General features: G+C 34.6%; 1 protein-coding gene across 3 annotated transcripts; it reads left to right on the top strand.

Annotated features, from left to right (window-relative positions):
* The first annotated feature begins 1101 nt into the window (after nucleotides 1-1101).
* Nucleotides 1102-21911, top strand: LOC114291879 (SNF1-related protein kinase regulatory subunit beta-1-like). Of its 3 annotated transcripts, none has more exons than XM_082911052.1 (4): nucleotides 1102-1742; nucleotides 5569-5747; nucleotides 5920-6082; nucleotides 21295-21911. In XM_082911052.1, exons 1-4 carry the CDS (start codon nucleotides 1536-1538, stop codon nucleotides 21628-21630), a joined length of 885 nt encoding a protein of 294 aa, XP_082767178.1. In that variant the 5' UTR covers nucleotides 1102-1535; the 3' UTR covers nucleotides 21631-21911. The 3 variants fall into 3 exon arrangements, 2 of the variants coding, with proteins under 2 accessions (XP_082767178.1, XP_082767179.1); XM_082911053.1 differs by lacking the exon at nucleotides 21295-21911 and adding an exon at nucleotides 16539-17203 and having other exon boundaries at nucleotides 1143-1742; XR_014357651.1 differs by lacking the exons at nucleotides 1102-1742; nucleotides 5569-5747; nucleotides 5920-6082; nucleotides 21295-21911 and adding exons at nucleotides 12791-15318; nucleotides 15429-16242; nucleotides 16328-16446; nucleotides 16539-17203.
* Nucleotides 21912-26598: the final 4687 nt, after the last annotated feature.

Here is a 26598-nt window from a genome sequence, read left to right as displayed (position 1 = left end):
TGGAAAAACAATTCCAAAAACATGTTTAGCTAGAATTTTTTAAGAAAAAATCTAAAATAGCTTTTCCTCTCTCATTTTCAATTATTTTTTCTCTTACACTCATTTATTTAATTACAAAAAAAATCAAATCATCTCAAACTTCAAAATTTCAAAACTATTTTCAAAGCCTTCGTTTAGCATGTGGTTAAAAGGATAAAATAGCTACAAAAATACAAAATAAGCTCTAAAGCCAATAAAATAAAATGTTACATTTAAATTATAATTATTTTATTTTATTTTTCTCACAAAAGTAAAAAAAACTAAAAACCCAATCCAAACGACGCTTTTTAGCCCAAGTTAAAATAACACAAAAATTAAAAAGTTAAAAAGTCAACTCACTTCTCCAAACAAAATCAAAATATACAACTAAACAAATTTTTAGGCTGTGTTTGGAGTAACTCTCTAAATACATTTCCATCCATTGATTTCAATGTGTTATTTGTTTTGAATTTTCAAATTATAATTCCGCACCCACTTATGAAAATTCTTTTTCAGGCAATAAAATTTAGCTAACTCGATCGTCCTCTCGGAAGTCCGACCGGTTGACCAGAACAATGTTCGGTTTTTTTTTGACACCTGTTATTTTTATATTTTAAATAAAAATATTTCCAGAATTTTTATTAATTTTTTTTTATGAGATTTTGGATTATTTGTTTGGTCATGGGTTGTAAGTTTTTGAATTAAATATCATACGCTATTTCAAAAATTTCAAACTCAATTCAAAACTCACGAACTCAAAATATAACTCTATTATCAAATTATATTTAGAAAACTCTACCAAATGTTATCTTAAATTTTTTAAACTTTTTTTAAAAAATTATTTTTAAAATAATATTTTAAAGGATTCGTTTAGAAAATGAGTTGACTTTTTGACTATTTTAACTTAGGGTTAAAAAAACTCGTTTAAGAAAGATTTTTTAACTTTTTACAAAAAAAAAATAAAATAAAAAATTAATAATTATAAATTAAATATAATATTTTATTTTATTAAATCAAAAAATATATTTTATTTTCTTGTGATGAAAATAATTTCAAATCCAATCCAATCCAATCTAATCCAACACTTCTTCCCATACGAAGGCAAAACAAGACGTTTATCTCTTTTTATTTTTATTTTTATATATATATATTTTTAATTCTATTTCAACCGATGACTATTACTATTCTCTTTCTCTCTGTGTTCTCTTCTTCAAAAATCAGCTCCTCTCTCTCTGTCTTCCCCCAAACCGCTTTCCGGCAGCCTGACACGTCGCGGTGTCAATCCCCGTAAATAACCCAAAATCCAGCGTCACTCTTACACACACCTTTTCACCCCCAACCTCCACCACCCCACCACCACCTTCATTCTTCACGACATTCTCTCTCTCTCTCTCTCTCTCTCTCTCTATATATATATATATACAGATTTTTTTTTTGGTCTATCTTTCTGTACATTCGTGCGTTCGTTCTTGACAAGCAGATCTGCAAAGAAGCAAGCTTTGTTTTGGTGAAATCGGATGGGCAATGCAAACGGAAGAGGAGATTTAGCCAATGGCGGTCCCGACGATCCCTCCACAGGATCTAACGGTGAATTGCGATTCCGCCCCAATTACCTGCCAAACTCCATTCCTCCTCCTGCACGTCTGCCTTCTCCTGATTTGATGGCCAATTCCCCTCCGGCGAGCCCCGCTCGCTTTCGATCCCCGCACATGTTCGCTCCTCAGGTTTATTCTCTTCACTTCACTCCACTTCTTCAATTGATTGATTATGTGAATCATTCGAAGATCAAAATATTAGTTTTTGTTTATTTTCTAATTCGTTAGATCCTTTATTTTAGTAATTTTTTTAAACTTTTTTACTCTACCAAAAAAGAAAAAGAAAAAGAAAAAAAAGTAGAGTAGGGAGATTGATGTAATAGTGACTTTTGACTTATTGGAGTGGCCAAACGATGCCGTGTTCATTTTTTATGCTTATCAATCTGTTTGGAGATGATGCTAAATAATGGGTTTGTTTCAAATTCTTGATTCGTCAATGTTAGCACTTAGCAGCAAAGCAATATTAGGGTTGTGGTGATTCTTTCTTCATTTATCGAGACGATCGAATCAGCGGCACACACGTCACTTATATCGAGGGCGCGATTGGCTTAGTAAAGATAATAAAAAAAGTTCCAACCGGTGAATAGTAGGAAAGTATATTTGCTTGTCTTTTTTGAAAGAGATAAAATTTAAAAAAAAAAAAAAGAAAGTATTTTTATTATTGCTTTGGTGGTTGAGAAATAGTGACAATTTTTTATTTTTATTTTTATTTTTTTTGGTGATAAATAATGGCAATTGTTGAAATTTGACGGACATGGGTGTGTCGGAATGCTGTGTGGTGAGAAGGATAAGGTTGGGCGTTTGCTTGAGCAGTCCCATTCTAGAGGAGTGATGTTACCTAGGAAACTGTTAGTACCTAGGAGGCAGTTTAAGGAGAACCATCCAAAAATCACATCTGTGGATGCTATTAGAAAATTGGTAGAGACAAATGGAAATCATTATCAGAGGAGGCAGTTTAAGGAGAACCATCCACTTTTGTCAAGAGGGCACAATATTGAAGTTTTTCAGTAATTTGGGTGTGGATGGTTTTTTTGGCTTCTAGAATGGATGGTCATTCTTCTTCTTCTTCTTCTTCTTCTTTTCTTTTTTTTATTTATTTATTTTTTAATTGTATAAGGGGTGTGTCCCCTCGACACAATCTTTAATACAATTTTCTTCGTTGCTGATAAAAAAGGAAGGAAAAAAAAAATTGTAAACAATATTCCATTAGAACATTATGCACATTTAGAATGATTTACGTTTGTACATGATGACATTGATTTGTGAGACTTTAATTTGATGATTCTTGGTTCGCATTGAATTTACCTGAAATTTATATACCCTGTATGTAACGGGATGTGTAGACTTCAACATCTTTAATTATTAAATTATTGAGCTTTATAAATATTTATAGAGGCTTTAATTTTTGTTTCACATTTTCATACATTTCCTTTTCTTTTTTGCTTTCCTTATGTTTCCAAAATGTTTCTATTCACAAACTAACCAACAGTATGTATCAAAACATGATTTTGATTTTTTTGTGGCTCTGTTTGGGAAGAGATAGATTGGGCTTTTTTGGCTATTTTGTCCACAAAAAACAAAACATCACATCCAACCCGTAATCATTACACTCTTCTCTCACAAAAAAAGCTAAAAAAGCCAAAAAACTTTTTCCAAACCAAGCTTTTTAGCCCAGGCTAAAATAGCCAAAAAAGCCAAAAAGCCAACCCACTTCCCAAACCAATCCAAAATATGCTTGGTTTTGGGAGGTCAATTATAAGGTGGAATTTAACTTCTCTCCAAAATGGAATGTTGATATTAAGGCCTCGTTTGGGAACAGGCTAATTTAGTAACTTTTTGGCTATTTGGCTAAAAAAGTAGGTAAAAAAAACTTGTATGTTTGGGATGACTTTTTGGCTAATTACGAAAAGATGTGCAAAAAGTAGAGAGAAAAGAGAATCTTTGACTTTTTGGTATAGGTTGTTGGCTTTTTGGCTAATTTAGTAACTTTTTGGCTAATTGGCTAAAATAGCCTCTTGCCAAACGAGGCCTAATAATCTGTAGGTTAACAATGTAGGATAGCTACTGGTGCCCTGCTAATGTCAAGCCTGTTTCCTGCCCAAATGCATTGTGATTGTGCATGTTCTCACTTCATGGGGTGGCTTACTCAATTAGGTCAATATAATAGATTTGCATGTCATTAAAATAATATAATAAAATTATGAACTTGGTTTTTTTGGGCATTAGTTGCCCAAATGCAATAAACCAAAGATGACCATATTTAATTTGGTTAGCTTGTTCTTTAGGTTTACCTAATCAAAGTTGATTCTTTTGTTAGTTTGTTGAGTGTTTCATGGGGCTGGTTGCCGATTGGCATGTTTAAAATTACAGTTGGAAGTGTTTGAAAAAATGCTTATCAGATTTGACTCTAAAACGTCAAAATGCCATTGACAATCCATTTGTGAAGACCTATTTCATTTGTGGAGACCTAAAAAAACTGAATAACCATCTCCACGTTTGATATGGAAGTTACTTCTCCTCTGTCATGTACTGTACTTCAGAAGTACCGTTTCCTTTATTCCCTCGCCTTTCTGTGTTGTGGTTGTTTTGGTATGAATATTTTATTCCATTGAGGCATATTTTTTGAACAAATCCTAAGGACACATCAAGAGAAGTACAGTAAGTTTTTCCACAAACTCCAAAGAATGAATCCCTTACCCAGTTGGTCATTTGGCTTTAGCAATTTGGTGAGTCATTTTCAAAGTACTTTTTAATTCGTTCTGTTTTGTTCTCAGTATATGGCCTTCCTATCATTATACTCGGAAGGTTCAAATGACAGTATTTATATTCGTAGAACGATAAAAAAAGAGCAGATCTTAATGAGTATAAACATTTCAAAAGGTCTTAGTTGAGAACACGAAAATAGGTCTATATAATTTTTGGAATGTAGGAATAAGTATTCTCTTTTTTAACCAAATTAGACATAAATATACAAAGGTAGCTAAATGCTGCCCTTATCTTGCTTTTGACTTTTATGGAGTACAAAATCTTGTTTCATACAATGGGTATATTCAAAAATTTGATGAGCAAAACTTTTATGTTTCTTTACCTGGGTAGAATCTTAGATGTGGTTCAATTTTCTAGGAAATTTTGTTATTCCCAAATTCCAACATTAATAAATAAACTGGTCAGGAGTTCAATTTCAATTTCAATTTCAACATTAAATGCCTTCTTTGGTTAATTCTATGTACATTTGAGTAATGGATTGATATCTACAATCAATATCCTTTATAAAATAATTCTACACATTGTTGGTAATCGTTTTATCGCCTAGTCATCAGATCATTACTTTGTTGCTTTTCTTTCATAGTTTCTCAAGTTTTTATTTATTTATATGTCTTTCTTCATATAAACAGTTGTTTCATTATGTTTGTCATTTGTCTTACTGTGTTCACTTAGGCAATACACTCTTGGATCTGTGTCGGTATTATTTATTTGTCAAACAATATAAATACAATGAATGCTAGTAATGTTTACAACCGTCATGCAAAAGCCAAAGTTTGTGGATTTGGTTGGATAAAGCTTTGAAATCTTCCCTTAGTTCCAGTTTCAAACATTCTTCATAGTTGAATCACAGATCTGATGGTTATTGAGCTGTCAGGAGGAGCTATAAGTTTGATGGTGGCTGTTACATTGATTATTGATATATAACTTATGTTGCGATCTGGACATGATGTTCCACTCAGGAGTTCTTTATCTTTATGCCGTCTGCAATTGTCAAATATGCATATGTTATGTGACTTGGATGGAATGAAGTTTTTAACTACCTTTCACTACCATGTTTACAAATCATGACTTAGGAATCATGTAAAAATGATTAATCAACCAGTAATTAGAATAATAAAAGCTGTAATTCCCAATTTCCCAGTTGTTAGCTTCTCAACTGATACACCTCTTGTTTTTGTTGCATTTTTAGGTTCCTATAACTCCTCTGCAAACGAATGATGGTCCTCCCTTCTTCAATCAAATGCGGCTGAATGAATCTCAGGGGACTTCTAATCTTCCTCCTGAGCAAGGAGTACCTACTTTGATAATATGGAACTATGGTGGTAATGATATTGCTGTAGAAGGATCTTGGGACAACTGGACAACAAGGTGAGCTTTAGTCACTTTTACATTGATTTACACATCAGTACATTCTAGAGAGCAATACATTATAGATAGAAAATTCATTGCCTATGGTAGAAGTCTGACATATATTATGTGGGGGATACCACTTTATACAGTGAAATTATGAAATAGCACTCATAATAGCATCTACTCACAGGAAAAAGCTGCAAAGATGCGGTCAGGATCATTCCATTCTCTTGGTTCTGCCATTGGGTATATACCATTACAAGTTCATCGTGGATGGTGAATGGAGATATATTCCAGATCTTCCTTTTGTAGCTGATGAGATGGGCCTTGTTTGCAATCTTCTTGATGTCAATGTAAGTAGGTCCATAACCTTGTAACATTTCCAGAAGTCATTGTGAAATGGTTCTTGCAAGAAATTCTACTGGAGTTGATAAATTTTGTACTTGATACTTAGTAGATAAGGATAGTCTTTTTTTTTTTTGGGACATGATAGATGGATGGATATGCATGTCAATAAACATTTAATTTTCTAATCATGGATATGGAAGAGCATGTTCATTTTTATTTTTTTAATACAGGTTTTGTTTTTTGACTCTTACCTGGTATTTTCTGTTTGTTATGACATGCTAATTTGATAGGATGCTGTGAGTATACTTTTAATGCACACCCGATGTTTGTATAGCTTGAAATTTGTTATTGTTAAATGTGATTCTGTTGAATGTATAGATGAAGAAGTTGAAGAATGAGAGAGCTGCAGAAACATTATTGAACAAAAAACATAGGGTTCTCCCCTCATACACAACTATTTATAATAATAATAGGTAGACACAAACTACATAACTACACTAACACTTAACACTACCCTTAAGTTGGTGCAAAGATGTCTCTCATGCCCAACTTGCAACAAATGGGGTGAAAGAACTTACTTCGAAGACCCTTAGTAAATACATCTGCCAATTGATCTTCAGATTTAACAAAAGGCATACATATCAAACCCTTATTCAATTTCTTCTTAATGAAATGTCTGTCGATCTCAATATGCTAAGTCCTGTCATGTTGAATAGGATTGTGAGCAATACTTGTGGCAACTTTGTTGTTGCAATATAGAGTCATGGGTTCACTGCATTCAAGTCCTATATCACTCAGCAAGGATTGAAGTCACATCAGTTCACATGTACTATGTGCTATAGCTCTGTATTAAGCTTCAACACTAGATCTGGATACCATTGCCTGCTTCTTACTACGTCATGTGACTAAATTCCCCCCTAAAAAAGCATAGTAACCGGAGGTAGATCATTTGTCATTTATCGAGTTTGCTCAATCTGCATCTGTGAATGTCTTTAACCTCAAGTGACCATAATTAGAAAACAAAATTCTTTTTCTAAGAGCGGATTTAAGATACTTCAAAATGCAATACCCTGCATCCAAATGGGTTGCACAAGGATCATGCATAAACTGACTCACTATCCGACCACATAAACGATATCTGGACGAATGTGGGATAGATATATAAGTCTTCTCAAAAGTCTCTAGTACTTTCCTTTTCCACAAGATCACCAACACCACTGCAAAGTTGATGATTAGTCTTAATCGGCGAATCAGCTATTACACCCCAACATGTCAATTTCCTCAAGAAGATCTAGAATGTACTTCCTTTGAAAAATAAAGATGCCTTTGTCTGACTTGGCAACTTCAATCCTAAGAAAATACCTCAACGGGCCCAAGTCTTTGATCTCAAATTCCTTGGCTAACTGCGTCTTAAGATGTGTCACTTCTTTCTCGTCATTACCTGTTACCACTATGTCATTCACAAATACAATAAGCATTGTTATATTATTTGCATTGTGTTTGACAATCATGGTGTGATCTGCATTGCTTTGCTTATACCCAAGCCTTAACATAGCTTTTAGAAATCTGCCAAACTAGGCTTGAGGGGACTATTTCAAATTATATAAAGCATTCTTCAACCTACAAACTTCTTCAATTACAGACTGAGATGAGAATCCTAGAGGTACATCCATATACACCTCCTCCAAACCATCATGAAGAAAGGCATTCTTCACATCCAGTTATTGTAAAGGCCATCCCAAGTTAGCAGCACATGAAAGAATAGCTCGAATAGAATTCATTTTCGCTAAAGGGAAAAAAGTTTCTTGATAGTCAATTCCATGTGTCTGGGTAGATCCCTTGGCCACTAGTCTTGCTTTGTACCGTTCAATTGTCCTATCTGCTTTTTGCTTAATGGTGAACACCCACTTACACCATATTGGTTTTTTTCCATTAGAAAGAGAAACCAACTCCCAAGTGTTATTCTTGTTCAAAGCTTGCATCTCTTTTACCATAGCTACCTTTCACATATAGGATCATTGATAGCTTCTTTCCAATCTTGCTAGATACACAGAAGACATAGAAGAAACGAATGCACGATATGTAGAAGATAATAAATCATATAACACAAATTTAGAAATGGGGTGTTGAGTACATGCTCTAAACCCCTTTCTAAGAGCAATAGGAAGACTCAAATCATTAACAAGAGGTCTATCACCAACTGGTGAAGAATTAGGTTGAGGATCATTATCTGTAGAGTCGGTGGAAATTGGATGTAGAATTGGCATGAGGGATGATGATTGACTTGGTGTTATAGGAGAAATTTGCTCTTTCTGACGCCGGGAATAAGTCTTAAGTTCAACCCTATCCAAACGACCACCGATGTCAGGCTCCTCATCAACAGAACTCTTGGGTTTCCTCTCACCACAAATAACAGTCCACTGACTAGGAAGGAAAAAGGACAACTCATGCTGATATGACATCGCTTCATCTGTAATATCATCCGTAACACTCTTCCCTTGAGGAGATAGCGGAGGACAAGTAAAAAAAGGACTCAAATTCATGGAAGGTGACATCTATACTAGCATATGCCTCACAAGTGTGAGGGTCATAGCATTTGTAGCCCTTCTGAGTGGCAGTAGCCAATAAAGACATAATGAACAGCCTTAGGATCAAGCTTCCCACGAGTACAAGGTTGCAGATGAATAAAGCAGACACTCCCAAAAACTGGAGAAGGAAGAGAAGCAGTGGGTAAGTCGCAAAAAAAAGTTCAAGAGGAATTTAAAAGTGGAGGATACTAGAGGGCATATGGTTAATAAAGTAAGTAGCCATTCTTGCGTTCATCAACTTCATTCTGCTCAGGAGTGCTTAATAAAGAATGCCTTGCTCCTCAAGGTATGTCTGAAAATCTCCATCAACATACTTAGTCCCATTATTACTCCGAAAATTTTTGATGGTAGCATTAAAGAGATTAGACACCATTTTATGAAAAATTTGGAAGCACAAGAAAACCTCATTTTTAGTTCGATGTAAATAAATCCAAATCACACGGAAATAACAATCAATAAAAGTAACAAACCACCAATAACCAGAAGTAGAATCCACAAGGGAGGGCCCCCCCTCATCAGTATGAATAAGTATAAAAGGAAAAGTACTTTTATTAATTAAAGGATAAAAAGTACGTTTATACTTAGAAAGCTCACAAGCATCACAAACAAAATTATTCCTAGGCTAATCTCGAATAATGAAGGAAAAAGCTTCTCTAAAATACTAAAGGAAGGATGACCCAAACGATGATGCCATTGATGAAGGAGATGAAGAGAGGAGTCGGTAGTGCATTGAAGAGCCTGAGAGGACAAAAGTAATGCAGGAGGAACAACATCTATGAAGTATAGTTCACCTTGTGCTCTACCACTACAGCCAATCATTTTCCCTATAGCTAGTTCTTGAAAGACACAATGAGTAGGAAAAAAGGTTATAGAGCAATTCAGAGCAGTAGTAAGGCTACTAATAGAAAGTAAGTTAGTGGAAAAATTAGAGACATGAAGAATAGATGAAAGAGATTGTAAAGAGGAACAATGAATTGAACCGTGGCCGAAGATAGAGGATAAAGTGCCATCGGCAACCCTAACCTTATCTCACCCAGAATATGGAGAATAAGAAGAGAATAAGACTAGAGGCACTTGTCGTGTGATCGGTAGCATCGAAATTAATAATCCAAGGAGACGACGAAGATGTACTAAGTGTACTAGCATAAATACCTGTGTGAGTAAAGTTGGAAGAAGTAAAGGGAGTTAAGGTAGATGAAGAATCAAATCGAGCCATCAAACGTCTGAGCGTGTGGAGCTCATCGTAAGAAATAGAACCAATATCACTGGGGGCACTAGTAGTAATCTCTGAAACATGAGCTTGAGGATGAACACTACTACCACAACACAGCCTCAAGTAGGACGACCATGCAACTTCCAACAGTGCTCCCTATCATGTCTGTCCTTTCTACAATAATCACATTTAAGCCGATCTCTATCAACCAAGGGACCTTTACTACCAACCTGAGGTTGACTAAGCTGGGTATCACGGGACTTAGGAGCTATAACCAACGCAGACCGATGCTGAATAAGGGTATGCACCATGACACTACATCGACTCTCCTCCTGCTGAACAAGAGCATAAGTCTCACGCAAGGTGGGAAACAGAGAGCAACCTAACACTTGAACACGAATCTAATCGTACTCCAAATTCAAGCCCATAAGGAAGTCAAAAACATGCTCCTTTTCCACAGACTACTGAAACATAGTGGCATCTTTGGAACAAATAGCCTGGAAACTCTAGTAGTAATCAAGTTCCTGCCACAAGCCACTCAACTTAGCATAGTTTACTGCAAGAGAGCGATCCTTCTGATCTAAGCCCCTAATCTTCTTTCTCAACTCATAGACCTGATGCATCTTTTTTCTCAACTCATAGGCTTGTGCATCATTACCCTTTTGAGAATACATTTGAGTTGCAGCTGTCCAAATCTTGTGGGTAGTATCCAATAAGAGAAAAGTCCGATTAATGGTAGGCTCCATAGAGTTGATTAGCCAAGTCATAACTAAAGCATTCTCAGAAATCCATTGAGTGGACAAAGCTTCATCTGCATCAGGTTGCTTGATGCTATCAGTGACATAGCCAGTCAAATGACGGGCGGCAATAACAAGACTGCAAGAATGAGACCAGTAATTGGTACCATTAAGCTTGACGGGACTAATTTGGAGAGCAGGATTATCACCAAGAGTCATACCATGACTCAGCCCACTCTCTACCTAGTCCTTAGATGCCTGACCCTTGCTTTCAGCCATGTGATGAGAGAAAGAAGGTGCAAAAACACTAGTAGGATATCAAACAAATCTAGAAAACACCCAACCAACACAACTCAGCTTCAGAGTATGAAACAGTGCAAAATTACCCCAGAACAAAGTATCCATATCAACTTGATGCAAGAAAACTGAAGCAGACCATCCAAGACTCAGAAAAACCCAAAGGAAGTACCAAAAAACCTCAAAACATGACCAACAAACCCCTCTAGGGTTCTAGTTGACTCCCAAGGAAGAGAAGGGGAGGGAAAAATCCAGCCAAAAAGGGCTCAAGTAGAGACTTTTAAAAAATCACCCAGTTTTGATAAAAAATCGAAAAAATTGAAAAACCAATCAAATGTAAAAAATTACAAGAAAATTATAGGGTCAAACGCATTAAATTTTGAGCATACTAGATTTTTTTTTTTTTTTTTTTTTTTTAAACGACTGATACCAAACCAAGCCTCAAGTCTCATTAAATGGGGTTGGCTACATGAATCTTTATTTTTTACTCGACTCTATCAAAGGTCATTTGATTAGTCAAATTAAGGAGATTCTTGTATGTGACCTCCAGAGAGGTGTCTATACTTCATAAGTCTCCGTTATATATGACCAAACCATCTTAATCTATTTTCTCTCAGCTTGTCTTCTATTGGTACTACTCTTACCCATTCACGAAGATACTCATTCCTAACTGTCTTTTCTAGTCTTGTCACATATACATTTTAGCATAATCTTAACAACGCTCATCTTATCTACATGTTTCTTAGTTGCCCAACATTTTGTCTCGTATAACATTGCTGGTATAATAGCCGTTCTATAGAACTTTCCTTTTAATGTAGTGGGTACTCGTTTATCGCACAGTACTCCAGACGCACTTCTCCACTTAAGCCACCCCGCCTTAATTCTATGGATCACATATGCTCTAATCTCCCCAGCTGTTATGATAATCGATCCTAAACAACGACTGATACAAGTGAAAAACAGAAAAACGAAAGGAACAATTTTCAAGGAGGGGATGTAGCTCTGATGCCATGTTGAATATATAGATGAAGAAGTTGAAGAATGAGAGAGAGAAAATGGCTACATAAATATTATTGAACTAAAAACATAGTGTTCTCCCCTTACATACAAGTTACAACTATTTATAATAATAGTAGCTAGACACAAATTACATAACTACCCTAACACCTAACAAATTTTTTCTCTTAGCCATTTCTTTCCTCTATTCTAATCTCAGTCATTTATCTCATCACAGATCTATGTTTATATTTTTATCCCCTTTTTTTTTTTTTTTTCCAATCTGTAATTGTTCCATGAGAGCATTGAGAATTCTAAGCAATTTGGTAGAGTTTGCATTTCGTCCATGTTTTCTGAATCTTCCTTGTTAGTTGTCTTTGCAGCTGGTGGAAAGATTGTCGATGTTGTACATATTGATCTCGTGTTTGTCTATGTTACATTGATGGTGTTTGGGAAGTGAGTTTTTATGTAGATTTTATTAGATGTAGGTTTTTATGAGATAAAAAATTTTTAGTGTTTGGGAAGATAGTTGGGTTTTTATGTGGTTGGATGTGATGTTTGTGAGAGAAAAAGTGAAATGATTATGGGGTTGGATGTGATATTTTGTTTGGATGTGCTTTTTTTGGTTTTGCAAAACTTTTGTCTTTTAGTGGAAAAAATGAGAAAAAAATTTGGGAACTTGCTTCCCAAACACCACCATTGACTTGTTTGACCTGATAATGAAAGTCATGCCTGTGTTTCTTCTTTTTGTTGTCATTTTTTTTTCCCCCATTTTGCCATGGTATATGCTTTTTACAAATGATATCGTGTTAGTGGATGAGAATAGAAAAGACGTTAACACTAAGTTGGAGACTTGGAGAGAAGCACTTGAATCTAAAGGATTTAGAATAAGCAGAACTAAGACAGAGTACATGGACTGTGATTTTAGTAATGGTCACAATGGAAGCAATGGAAAAATGAAGATTGAGAATCAAGAACTACCTAAGAATAAACATTTTCGTTGTTTATGATCGATTATCACAACAGTTGGAGAGATTGGAGTGAATGTGGTTCATAGAATTAAAGCAGGGTGGCTTAAATGGAGGAGTGCATTTGGGGTACTGTGTGATACAGTGTTGTCAAAGTCGTGCCTAGGCGCACGCCTAGGCGCAAGGCGAGTCGAGGCGCACCATCTGCGCCTGTACAGGTACCAGGCGAGGCGGCTTGACCCAGGCGAGCGCCTTAGCTGCGACTTTAGCAAGGCGAGAGAGGCGCAAGGCCCTCGCCTAGGCGCGACTGAGCGTTTAATCTGTAGATCTGATCTAACGACTTAGATTCGACTCAGATGAACCTTTCGAATGGCTCGTAATCATAGAGGATCAGAACTCATGTACCATATGAGCTCTCAGATTAACCCTAATCGAAGTCGTCTCTCCCTCTTTCGCCTCGCAATCAACTTCGAGCTGCTGGAGCTAGACTTGGTCTGGGATTGCGACACAAGAGCTGGACTTCGACTGCGACACTGGATCGACTTCGGCTTCATAGGTTCGACTCTCTCTCCCCTTCTCCTTCTTCTTCGTCTTTGACACTGGTCGTTTGACTTTCATTTTTTTTTTCTTTTTTTTTTCCTTTTCTTTTTTTTCCTTCGGCTTCGCAGGTTCAGTCCTCTCTTTTTTTTTTTTTTTTTCAATTATTTGAGTTTATGTTTTTCCTTCAGTTCAGCCCATTATGATTATTACATAAATAAATAAATTAATTCATACATACATAAATAAAAAAAATAGATACATTACATTACATTCATTATGATTATATGGAAATTGATTCATCATTATACTGAAATTAATTAATTGATCATTAATTAAAAAAATAGAAAATTGATTCATAAGTTAATTAATTCATACATTCATTACATTACATACATTGAATCATAACATTAATTAATTCATAAATTGATTCATAAGTTAATTAAAAAAATAGAAAATTGATTAATTAATTAGAAAAGATTAATGTGTTGTGATTAATAAGAATTTAATGTGTTGTATGTGTTGTGATTAATGTGATTAATAAGAATTTAATAAGAATTTAATTGATTAATAAAGATTAATCAATTTATCAATTAATCAATTTATTGTGTTGTGATTAATGTGTTGTGATTAAAAAAATAGAAAATTGGTTGATTAATTAATTGATAAATTGATTCATAAGTTAATCAATTTATTAATGTGATGAATTAATAAATTGGTCAAAGTTTTTCTTGAAAAAATAATGTAACATAGGAATGAATGTAATGGAATGTAATGTACATTAATTAATTAATTCATCATTAATTAAAAAAATAGAAATTGATTCATACACTACATACATTAATTAATTCATCACATAACATACATTACATTCATTATACTGAAATTGTTTTTCTGTTATTTATTTTTTGTGTTGTGTAGTAAGTACTAAGTAGAAAATGACATCGGAAAGTAATAGAAAAGATCCGGCGTGGCAATATGCCCATTTGGTGGAGGAGAATAATTTAAACAAGTTTGAGTGTAATTTTTGTGGTAAAGTATCAAATGGAGGTGTTTATCGGGTGAAGCAACACCTTGCGGGAGGTTATAGGAATGTTACTGCTTGTCCGAAGTGTCCTTCTCATGTAAGAGAAGAGATTAGAGAGTTCAAGTCCAAAAAAAAGACACAAAAAGAAGAAATGAACATGTTGCCTGATTTTGATGACATGGACATGGAAGATGAGGATGAAGATGATGATGTTGTTGAGATCAATGTCAATCAACACTGCAAGTTAACAAGTAGTAGCCAAGGTTCATCTAAATCCAAATCCAAATCAAAAATGCCAAAGAGAAAAGGGCCTATGGATGTTTACTTCACACCCAATCCCGAATCAATGGTGAAAAATCGAAGAGATCAAGCAAAAGGGAAACAAACAAAAATTGATGCAAATGACCCTTACAAAAAAGAAATGAGAGCTCGGGCACTGCAAAGATTTGCAAGGTGGATGTATGATGCTGGTATCCCTTTCAATGCAGTAAATTATGAGAGTTTTGGACCAATGATTGAAGCCATTGGCCAATATGGTCCTGGTATGAAGCTACCGACTTACCATGAAGTGCGGGTTACCCAACTCAAAAAAGAAGTGAAACATACTGAAGATTTGATGAAGTATCATAAAGAGGATTGTGCAAAATACGGGTGTTCCATAATGGCTGATGGTTGGACTGATAAGAGAGGAAGGATATTGATTAATTTTTTAGTTAATTGTCCAAGAGGAACCATGTTTGTTGAGTCGGTTGATGCTTCTAGCTATTCAAAGGATGGGCAAAAGCTATTTGAATTACTAGACAAGTTTGTGGAGAAAGTTGGAAAAGAGAATGTCGTGCAAGTTATCACTGATAGCGTTGCAGCTAATGTGTTGGCGGGTAAGAATATTTCCTCATTCCTTACATCAAAATTGTTTACTCATAGTTTGTTTTGTATTTAAAATTTAAAAACTTGAAAATAATAATTCTTCATTATTGTTACATTATAGGGAGGTTTTTGGAAGCTAAGTATGAACACTTGTATTGGACACCATGTGCTGCTCATTGTTTGGACTTGATGTTAGAAGACATTTTCAAGATACCTAGACTGAAAAAGACATTTGAAAGGGGTATTGCAGTACATGGCTACATTCACAATCGGCCTACGTTGCTAAACATGATGAGGCACTATACAAATTTGAAGAATTTGATCAAGCTTGCAAAAACTAGATTTGCAACCGTTTTTTTGACTTTGTCTAGGATGCATCAACAAAAAAAACAATTTGAGAAAGATGGTCACCTCCGAAGACTGGACCTCAAGCAAATGGGCAAAGGAGCCACAAGGTAAAAGAATGGCACAAACTTTGTTGATGCCTTCATTTTGGAATACTATTGTGTTTGCCCTTAAGGTCTCGGGTTCTCTTGTCAAAGTGCTTAGATTGGTTGATACCGAGAAGAAACCTCCCAGGGGATACATTTATGAGGCAATGGATAGGGCAAAAGAATGCATTGCAAGTTCATTTGATCATAAAGAAGAGAAGTATAATGAAATCTTCGAAATCATTGACAAAAGATGGGATGTCCAATTGCATCGACCTTTACATGCAGCTGCGCATTTTCTTAACCCAGAATTCTTTTACCCAAAAGCGTTAGAGGTGCAAAGAGATCATGAAGTGATGAATGGGTTTTATGAATGCATGCAAAGGTTGGTCCCGGATGTCACTGTTCAAGATTTGATCACTAATGAGATGAGTATTTATATGAAGGCTGAGAGTCTTTTTGACAAGGCTGTTGCGATTAGGCAAGGAAATACAAGAGCACCAGGTAATATATTATAGACTCATAGAGTTTATTTTTAGTAAAACTTAATACTTGGTAACAATTATTTCTAACTAGTGGATTATCGCAGCTGATTGGTGGCCATCATATGGTTCTTATACTCCAAACTTGCAAACTTTTGCTATAAAAGTCCTTAGCCTAACATGTAGTTCATCGGGTTGTGAACGAAATTAGAGTGTATTCGAACATGTGAGTATTTAACATTCTAACTAATTTTTTGTTGAATTCAAATATTTTTTATTCTCATTATATAGAATTGAATATCTTTTTAATACTTGCAGCTTCATAGCAAGAAAAGAAATAGATTGGAACGTCTCAATGATTTAGTGTATGTCAAATACAATAGAACATTGAGATTTAGGTATGACATGCGCAACACTCTTGATCCCATATCTTTGCAAAATATTGATGAAAGCAATGAGTGGTTGCTTGGGAGGATGGATGGAGAATCAGATGAAGATAATGAGCCTGTGTTTGATGATGATGATGGCTTGACGTGGGCCACTGTTGCTAGAGCTTCTGGAGTAGAAGAAAGTAGCCATGCAAGTAGAGCAACAAGTTCACGCTCAAAGGCACAACCGAGGATATCTAAATCATCAACATTGACTCCACTTTAATTAATAGATGAAGAGGAAGCGGGCTCAGATGACACAGAGGAGGAAGATGTTGAGGGATACAAATCAACTGATGGAGAAGAAGATGATAGTTTGCTTGCCATTGATGTTGAGGATGATGATTGACTAACACCGACCTAACCTACCCTTTCTTTTGATATTGATGTTTTTAAGTGTTAAGACATATATTAATATTTGTTGGATATTTATGTTTTGGATGTTTAGTGTTTATGTTTTTATTTTATTGAATGTGGATTATTTGATCTTTGAAAATTGGGATGTTATGTAATATGCACTTTCATGGCTTTGAGAATTATTCTATATTTTGTCTTGAATCTTGATTACTTTTGATTTTTTTAAAAATTGTTTTACTACTATGAATGATTAGTCTATATTAATTTTTCTATTTTTTACGAATACTGTGCGCCTTACTTCAATAAAGCCCGCGCTTCGCCTTGCGCCTAGGCTCCAAGAGACCTTCGGCGCCTTAGTGCGCCTTGAGCCTTTAAAAACACTGGTGTGATAAACGAGTACCCACTAGACTAAAAAGAAAGTTCTATAGAACGGCTATTAGACCAGTGATGTTGTATGGGACGGAATGTTGGGCGACTAAGAAACAATATGTAGATAAGATGAGTGTTGTTAAAATGAGGATGCTAAGGTGGATGTGTGGCAAGACTAGAAAAGACAAAAATGAGTATATTTGTGAATAGGTAGGAGTAGCACTAATAGAAGATAAGTTGAGAGAGAATAGATTGAAATGGTTTGGTCATATGCAATGGAGACCAACAGAGGCAATAGCGAAGAGATGTGATACAGTGACAGTAGATGGAAGTGTTAGGGGAAAGGGTAGACATAGATTGACATGGGTGAGTGTAGTAGATAGAGATATGAATCTCCTTAATTTGACTAACTAGATGGCTGGTGATAGAGTTGAGTAGAGAAGAATGATTTAGGTAATCGACCCCATTTGATGGGACTCAAGGTTTGGTTTGGTTTGGTTTATTTATGTATAGCTAGTCTAGTGTAATTATTTTCTTAGGTGATGGTTAGGTATTAGTCAGTAAAGGTTGTGACAAATTAGGTGCGAAGTGTAAAGTAATCTTTGAATTTATCAACTAGTTGGATTCACATTAGAAGAATTGAAGAAGAGAAAGGAGAAGCAATGTACAGTTAATGCAAATACACACCCCAAAATTAGGGTTCTTTTTTATAAAACCATGTGTTGTATTGAAGTAGTCCAAAGTACACAAATACTTGTAAGGCTACCAACAAATAATTAAAACATAAATACATAACACATTGCACCTCCCTTTTAAGTTGATGCAAAAATATCTCTCATGTCCAACTTGTAAACAGTGGGGTAAAAAATCTTACTACTAAGATCTTTAATGAAAACATCAGCTAATTGATCTTATTTCACGAAAGGCATACAAATTAATCCCTTATTAAGCTTCTCTTGATAAAGTGTCAGTCAAGGTTAATATGTTTGGTTCGATCATACTAAACTAGATTATATACAATATTAATGGCAGCTTGGTTGTCATAATACAATTTCATGAGTTCACCACAATAAACTCCTAGGTCTCCTAGTGAAGTGTGGAGCTACATAATCTCACTACTACCATGAACCATAACCCTGTATTCTACATCTACATTGGATCTAGCCACCACTCTATTTCTTGTTGCAAAGATTGACAAAATTTCTCTTACAAAGGTGCAATAGCTTAAAGTAGGTCCTCTATCATCAACTGAGCCTGCCCTATTTGCATCAGTAATTGCTTCAAATCTTAAGTGACCATGGTTAGAGAACAGGATCCTTTTCTTAGAAGTTGACTGGAGATATCACAAAATTGTGTAGAGGCATCTAGATGCGCTGAACGAGGATCATACATAAATTGAGTGACAACCCCCACTACACATGTAATGTTTGGTCAAATATGGAACAAATATATGAGTCTCCTTATAAGACTTTGGTACCTCTCCTTATATAGAATCACTAACACTACTGCTAAGGGAATGATTGGCCTGATTTGGTGAATCTACTGGCTTTACTACTCAACATGTATGTTTCATGAAGAAGATCAATAATGTACTTCCTTGGAGAAATGAAAACCCCCTCATCTGATTTGGCAATTTCAACCTTATGAAAGGACCAAGACGTTTGATATCAAATTCCTTAGCTATCTTCGCCTTGAGTTGAGGCATTTATTTTATACCATTGCTTGTCACCAATATGTCATCCACATATACAATAAGAACTATAATTTTGTCTTTGACTCATTCAACAAGCTTTGTGCGATCTACATTGCTTTTCTTGTACCCAAACCTCAGCATAGCTGTAAGGAACGTGTCAAACCAAGTTTGGAGAGGCTCTTTCAACCTATAAAGGGCCTTCTTCAACCTACAAACCTTTCCAATTGTAGAGTGAGATGAGAATCTTGGTGGCACATCTATATATACTTTTTTTCCCCAAATTACCATGACAGAATGAATTCTTCACATCTAGTTTCTAATAGCCAATGCAAATTAGCTGCATAGAAAATAATGGGTACAAATGAAATTTGTCTTTGCCACAGGGTCAAAAGTCTCCTGATATAGTCAACGCCAAAAGTCTGAGTAAACCCTTTGGCAACAATTCTTGCTTTGTATATTGGACTTGTACCTACCAATCACCACATATGCTTTCTGCTTAATGACGAATTGTTTTGTGGGAAAGTTCAATATGGTCAAGCAGTACATAATCTCATATTAATGTCTTTTTTTTATTTTTTTTTCCTAGAAAACAGTTGATACTAATAACTTGTAGAAAAAGTTAGGTTAGCACAGTGGCTGGCATAATAGAATATGTCACGTGTTTGCATCTCCTGGACCCCCTTTTAGGCTGTATGCACGCCAAGTAGCTGCCGACTAAGTGGGGCGCTGTCACATCAACATAATGGAACTAGTGATTACCTCTGTTTTAACTTTATTCTCTACTTATAACTTAAATTAACCTGCAGATACCATTCTTTCATTGTTAGGATATTTCTACTGTATACATGTGTCGGTCTCTAATCAAAGAGAAGCTTGCTTCCTTGCTCCCTCTGCTTTGCTATTATCTTCAAGGTAGTGTTTGGTTTACTAGAGTGAAAGTGAAATGGATTGGAATGATCATTGTCTTACAATGGTTAATGATAATTCCGTTTGCAATGCATTTTATATCTTTTTTTTAGTGAGCCAAACTCATATATTCTATTTGGATAATCATTCCATTCCACATTCATTCCAATGAACCAATTACTACCTGAGGGTTTAGGGTCCAGCCCCTCGAAGTTTGCAAAAGGTACGCTGTGCTTCCCAGAGATTTAGATTTAGATTTATATTGGCATAAAACCTAGTCCCAAGCCATTAGAGAACTATTAATGACAAAACTGAATATGATAATGACATCAATTTTATTTATTTAATTGCCTATTTTGCCTTTAGTGCACTCATATGAAATCTTAAAATTCCTATGTATGCATAGGAAAAATATTTTTGAGTAAAATGCCCATAATTCTCATTTCGTTTGGATTTGCATTTCACATACACAGTGACTCCATCACCACCCAGGCCACCCTAATCTCCACCACCTCCTATGTAGCAGCGACTCCACCATGACCTGAAATCCACGACTACCAAATCAACCTCCAACAGCCACCCAAACCAACCCCCAGTCTCCACGACCACCAAGACAACAATGATCACCGCCACCCAAATCACCCCCAAAGTCCACACCACCACCAAATCAACCCCTGCCGTCACCCAAACCACTCCAATCCACACACATATGCCACCACCAAAATTATACCTATACATCCAATATTTAACTATATGCATATAAATATACATTCCATTGTCTCACATACCAATTTCTTCGAGGTGTGGGTGGGTGTTTATATGTTGTTTTGGCCACCAACGGTGATGGTGAAGAAGCGAGCGCAGTGAAAGGGGTTTTGGGGGACTGATGTTGATTGGTGGCAACAATGAGAGAGAGAGGGTGGCAGTGCAGTGCCGATCAGTGGCTATAGTGGTAGTCTGAGAAGGAGAGGGAGGTTGTGATGGTCTTTGGTGTGTGGAGAGAGAGAGAGAGGGGGAGAGAGAGAGAGAGAGGTGGCATTGGAGAGGTATTTGAGGGAGATGGTGTATGTGAAGTGCATTTTTGCAAGTTCATATCAGATGTGAGGTTTTTCCATTTGACAATAACGAATAAAAGATATCTCAAGAGCCAAAAAGGGTCATTTCACCTCCCCAGTTAACACTGTTTGCCTCTTAGTTGTTGGAGGGGTGGTCGGTGTACTTTTCACGAACTTCGAGGGTAACCGTAATTTCTTCATTTGTGAGCGCAGGCCAGTGTAACTTACCCTTTTACAAACTTCATGTTTTGTTCTCTCTCATGCAGGGATATGTGCCAGAGAACCTTGAAGGTGTTGCAGAGTTTGAGGCCCCACCATCACCAGACTCCAGCTACAGTCAAGGTTTTCCCGGAGATGAAGATTTTGCAAAGGAGCCAGTTGTAGTTCCACCCCAACTACATCTATCCATCCTTGGTGCACAAAATTCAGATGAAGCTTCTTCATCGTCGTCATCTTCTTCTTCAAAGGCCCAACATGTTGTGCTTAACCACCTCTTCATAGAAAAGGGATGGGCATCTCAGTCTGTAGTTGCTCTTGGTCTAACCCATAGGTTCCAATCCAAGTACGTAACCGTTGTCCTCTATAAGCCCCTCAAAAGGTGAACCTTCTTCGTCAGCCACATGAAATGAAATTCTGTACAGAGACCAATATTGTGAATACAACTGCTGCCCAAAACTCTTTTTTATGTGTTGGTTTCTTGGGTCAATCTCTGTTATGTTATTCAAACTGTTGTCTGAATTTTGTTTTTGTTTTTGTTTTTGTTTTTGTTTTAGTTCCGGAAATGTATGTGCCCATGTTTGTTTTCATTGCACTGAACATTACAGCCCAAATCTCAGGGTGCAATATATTGTAAATCGCAGATGAAGGTCAATAACTTTGATAATCGCAGTTTTTGCCGCGTTTTTTAGTGGGAGATTTGAAGGATATACTTGCACTGATTACAGAGGATGAGGAAGTGATACATTCTGCTGCCATAGAAAGGTGAAAGATACAGGATATGAGTGGCCTCTTTTTTCTTTCTTTCGTTTTATTTCCCTTTTAGGAGGGTTTTATTTGTACACTACAAATTTTCAGTTCACACTATTTTGCTGTTTGGATATCAATTTTTGAATAAAAATCAATTGTTCGGATATTAACAGAAGAGTTAAATATCAGAACAGTTGATTTTTGATTTTTGTACGAAAGTTGAAATCTGAACATTTGATTTTTGTTTAGAAGTTAATATTCAAGGGAATAGAAATTCTTTCCTTTCTTCTATTACCTTCTTCTTTTCTTTTCTTTTCTTTTCTTTTTTTTTTTTCCATTTTTTGATTGTTATGAATTTTCTTTTATTTTGGTTGTATCACGTTTGTATTTTATTTTATTTATTTTTCTGGGAAGAAAATAAAGTTTTGAGAACTCTCTACATTTTGGAAATTTGAATTTTTTTTCTCTTCTTTTCTTAGGAAGTATATTATTTTTACAACCGTTCACCGAAAACAGTTTATCAAAAATAATTTCGTGTGTATTTTGCAAAGTAAAAGGTAAAAAAAAAAGGAAAAAAACAATCAGAGGGGGGACAATTAAAGTCCATATTTCAAAACTACAAAATTGAATTGAAAAGAAAGTCATTGGGGGAATTGTGAGCTGTGACTTGTACTTCACACATAGATGTAAATCTTGAAAATTGAGGGCAGATACCATAAGTTCACATTGCTCTTACTCTTCATCTTTTTTTTACTCATGTTTATACATGTTGGAGGTTTTATTCGCATATTACAAAAATTTTCAATTTTTAAACAAAAATACTGTTTGATAATTGATATTTGAATAATTAATTTTTATTTAGAACTTGACATCCAAATGACAAATAATATGAACTGAATAAAGTGTGATATGCAAATAAAAGCTCCCCCACGTACCTTTGCTGGCTTCTTCACCATCTTGGTATATACGGACAAGGGAAATTCTACTCAACGGATTTATCTCTTTACACTCTTTATTTGAGATTTTTTTGTTATTTCAATTTTACTCGTGCGAAATTATCTTTAAGAACAAAAGATAAAAATTAAATAGATTTGATTATCACTTTACACCCATTATACTTCAATCCTTACTTTTTTTTCTTTTCTCATTTCTTTTTCTCTACTATATTTACTTTCAAAAAGAGAGAATTATAGTATTTTGATAATGAAATAAAGCAATGGATAAATATAATAATGATGAAGAACTAACCAAAAAGTAAAATTGTGATTTTTTTTTCTTTTTTGTGTTTTCGTTTTGTTTTTAATGTTCGATTTGTGTTTAGTGCACTGGAAGCGAACAAAATCAAATAGCTCGGAATTACACTGCCGAACAAAAAATACATATCTGGTAATCCATTGCCGAACAAAAAATACTTGTTCAGTAACCTACTATTGAACAAAAAGTACATGTTCAGTAATTCACAGCTAAATAATTTCGATTTCATTTTTCTAACATTTTTATTTTTTCTGCTTTGAAGGATTATGCTTCTATTCATTGTGGTAAGTTTAGTAGTGCATTTTTAATGGACTATAGTTATGGATTCATTACAGACGAGATTTGTTAGCTTTGTCAACTTTTTAGTCATCCAGCACCTCTAAAAGGAAGTAATTGGATTTGTTTTCATCTCCTATGTACTAATGGATGGGAGAAAGTATATACTACCTATATTGAACAATTTCATACGTTTGTCAGCTCTCAAGTAGTAACTATCGAAACTATCAACATAGATGGATTGTGATAACATTTTAGTGTGTTTTTATAAATGTTTGTATTAACAAATTTAAAGATATTTGTATTGACAAATTTTATGAATGTTTGTACACTTCATGTTTTTATGGATTTTTGATATTTTAAGAAAAGTAAATCTGTAAATGTACGGCAACAGGTGGTTGAAAAAATATAATTTGTTTGGCAAGATGACATTGGAATAATCCAAATTGGTTGGTAATGTATAACCGATTGGGTTCATCATAAACTTAGAAGAAAAAAAAAGGGTTAATTACATTAATAGTCCCTATAGTTTGGGATTTGTGTCACTTTGGTCCCTGACTTTTCAATTGTGACACATTTGACCCTGAATTTTGAATCTTGTTCCAAATAAGGATAATTGAAAATATCATTAGGCTTTTCAAGGGTAAATTCGTCAATTTGATAAAATATAAACTAATTTGACGAAAATAAATGTCAAAAAAATATTTTTAATTTTTTTAAAATTATTTTTATTCACCAATGATAAAATTATGTCAAATTAATAAAAATTACATGATTAATTTTTTAAAATTAATTTTGCATGATCATCATCCAAACACATAATAAAAATTAAGGGTAATGCTAGAGACACCAAATTTTCTACCAAACAAACGACCAAATGTCTCACATGGGTGTGGGGTCTGTAATTTTGTGGGCCCCACACCCATGTGAGACACTTGGTCATTTATTTGGTAGAAAATTTGGGACCTCTAGCATTTTTCAAAAATTAATTTGATAAAAAAAAAAAATAAATGTCTAAAAGATTTATCAATTTTACATAATTTTATTTTTGGTAGGTAGAAATAATTTTTAAAAATTCAAAAATATTTGTTTGACATTTATTTTGGTCAACTTAGTTTATATTTTATCAAATTGACAATTTTACCCTTGAAAAATCTAATGATATCTTCAATTGTTCTTATTTGAAACAAGATTCAAAATTCAGAGTCAAATGCGTCACAATTGAAAAGTCAGGGACCAAAGTGATACAAGTCCTAAACTATAGGGACAATTTGTGTAATTTGCCCAAAAAAAAATGATAAAAGATGGCTGAACAAATTTAGAGGTGGTTTGAGATGTTCTAAATAAGTGCACTTTTTGACTTTTTGTAAAAAAAAATGTATAGAAAAGTAGAGGAAGTGGTTAGAAAAGTAGAGAGGAGATGTTGATTGATGTGATTAAAATAAGTGTATGTATGTAAAAAAGTACACTTTTTTAGTTCTTTCCAAACACCTACTTAGTTTGTTCGGAACATAATATTGGAGTAATTCAAAAGGAATAGATGAAATAAGAAAAATCTGTAAGTGTTTTGAAAATGGTTTAATTTAGGGTTAATTTTGATATTATAAATGGTGTAATGAGAATTTTATTTATTTTTTAAAAGTGTAATGAAAAAATAGGGGTAAAGGGATAAAATTGTGATAGAATTTCCCTATGGACAATTTTTGGAGGACAAATTGCCCCTCTCATTCTTACCCAAGATAATAAATATAGTTTAATGGTGACATCATTGTGCCTCATGTTATCGGCTAATAAAAAAAATAAAAAATAGGATTATGTGATACCTTTTGTCATTAATTAACTCAAATATTAGTCCTCAAAACTACAATATAAGATTTTTCATTAGTTAGTGATATTGTTATATGATATCACCGTTATATCTAATATCTACTTCAAAGTAAAAAATTATGTGTGTTTTACTTTCTTTGGATTCTATCGTTTGATTATGTTTTCGTTTTTGGTTTTTAGACATTATAAAAATTAGCAACAAAAATACTTTTGGTAATTGCTTTGTTACTAAAAGATAGCAAAAATTTTCAAATTTTGTGTAAGTAAAGAAAAAGAAAATTTATTTTCTTGTTTTGAATACAAATTTTCATTCCCACCCATTCCTCAACAACCTCCCCTCCATCTGGCCAAGGATACGAACATTCATGACAACGATACTCCCTAGTATTTGGTTTGGTTTTTATTGTTTCTCTATGCTAAATTTGGAAAGACAAATATTTCTTTTTTCAAAATGTGGATATAAAAACTTAAGGAACTACAAGAGATATTATTTCCTATGCCACTAAGATCCAAGAGACCTTCTAAACATACCTTATTATCACTAGTGCTAGACAAGTGAGACTAATCAAATGGTGTTTCCCAACTACAACAAGAATAAAACTCAATACATATGAAGACTATCAGATGTTGTTTCATAGCATCTCTAGTGCATGATATGAAGGTCTCCTTCAAGGATGAAGAGATATGGTAGAGAGACTATTTTGGTAAAAAAAAAAAAAAATTAAAGAATGCTGCTAGTATTGAAATAGAGAATTTGGGAGATTTATAGAGGTCTCACCATTATCCTTTAAGAGGGGCATGCATGTAATCAAGATTGACTCTAATTTAGAGTTGGTAGTCAAGTTCTTTGAAGAATGAGCTATCCAAAACATCCCCCATTGAAGACACCAGTTTTCTCATGCATAAATGCAAGTGCTCCATCAACCACATAATAAGAAACATAAATGTTAGGAATCTGAAAAATTACAGTAATGCTACAGGCCCCAAAGAGATGACCAAATGAATGACCAAAAATCTAATTGGACTGCCACCTAGGATTAGTGGGCCCTACCACTAAACAATTTATTCCTCTCACGTGATAGAAAGAAAGAAGCAAAAAAAAAAAAAACAATAAGACACCAAACCCCTTCAACTCCTTCCAGAGACTTTCACTCCATTGAAACAAGCTTAATCATCACCGAAGAAAAAAAGCCTCCGTGGAAAGAAGAAGTTGATCATGTAAGTTTTTAATTTGTGTTATTATTATT

Source organism: Camellia sinensis, unplaced genomic scaffold, assembly GCF_055761805.1.
Source record: "Camellia sinensis isolate YWXY unplaced genomic scaffold, ASM5576180v1 Unanchor1, whole genome shotgun sequence".
In the NCBI taxonomy this organism is placed as follows: Eukaryota; Viridiplantae; Streptophyta; class Magnoliopsida; order Ericales; family Theaceae; genus Camellia; species Camellia sinensis.
This window is presented reverse-complemented; position numbering and strand designations above follow the sequence as displayed.

Bases quoted from the DNA above. Each gene is read 5' to 3' on its own strand.
- LOC114291879 (XM_082911052.1), top strand. From the start codon at position 1,536: ATGGGCAATGCAAACGGAAGAGGAGATTTAGCCAATGGCGGTCCCGAC. The intron at 1,743-5,568 runs GTTTATTCTCTT...TTGCATTTTTAG, and splicing joins CGCACATGTTCGCTCCTCAG to GTTCCTATAACTCCTCTGCA. The intron at 5,748-5,919 runs GTGAGCTTTAGT...ATCTACTCACAG, and splicing joins TGGGACAACTGGACAACAAG to GAAAAAGCTGCAAAGATGCG.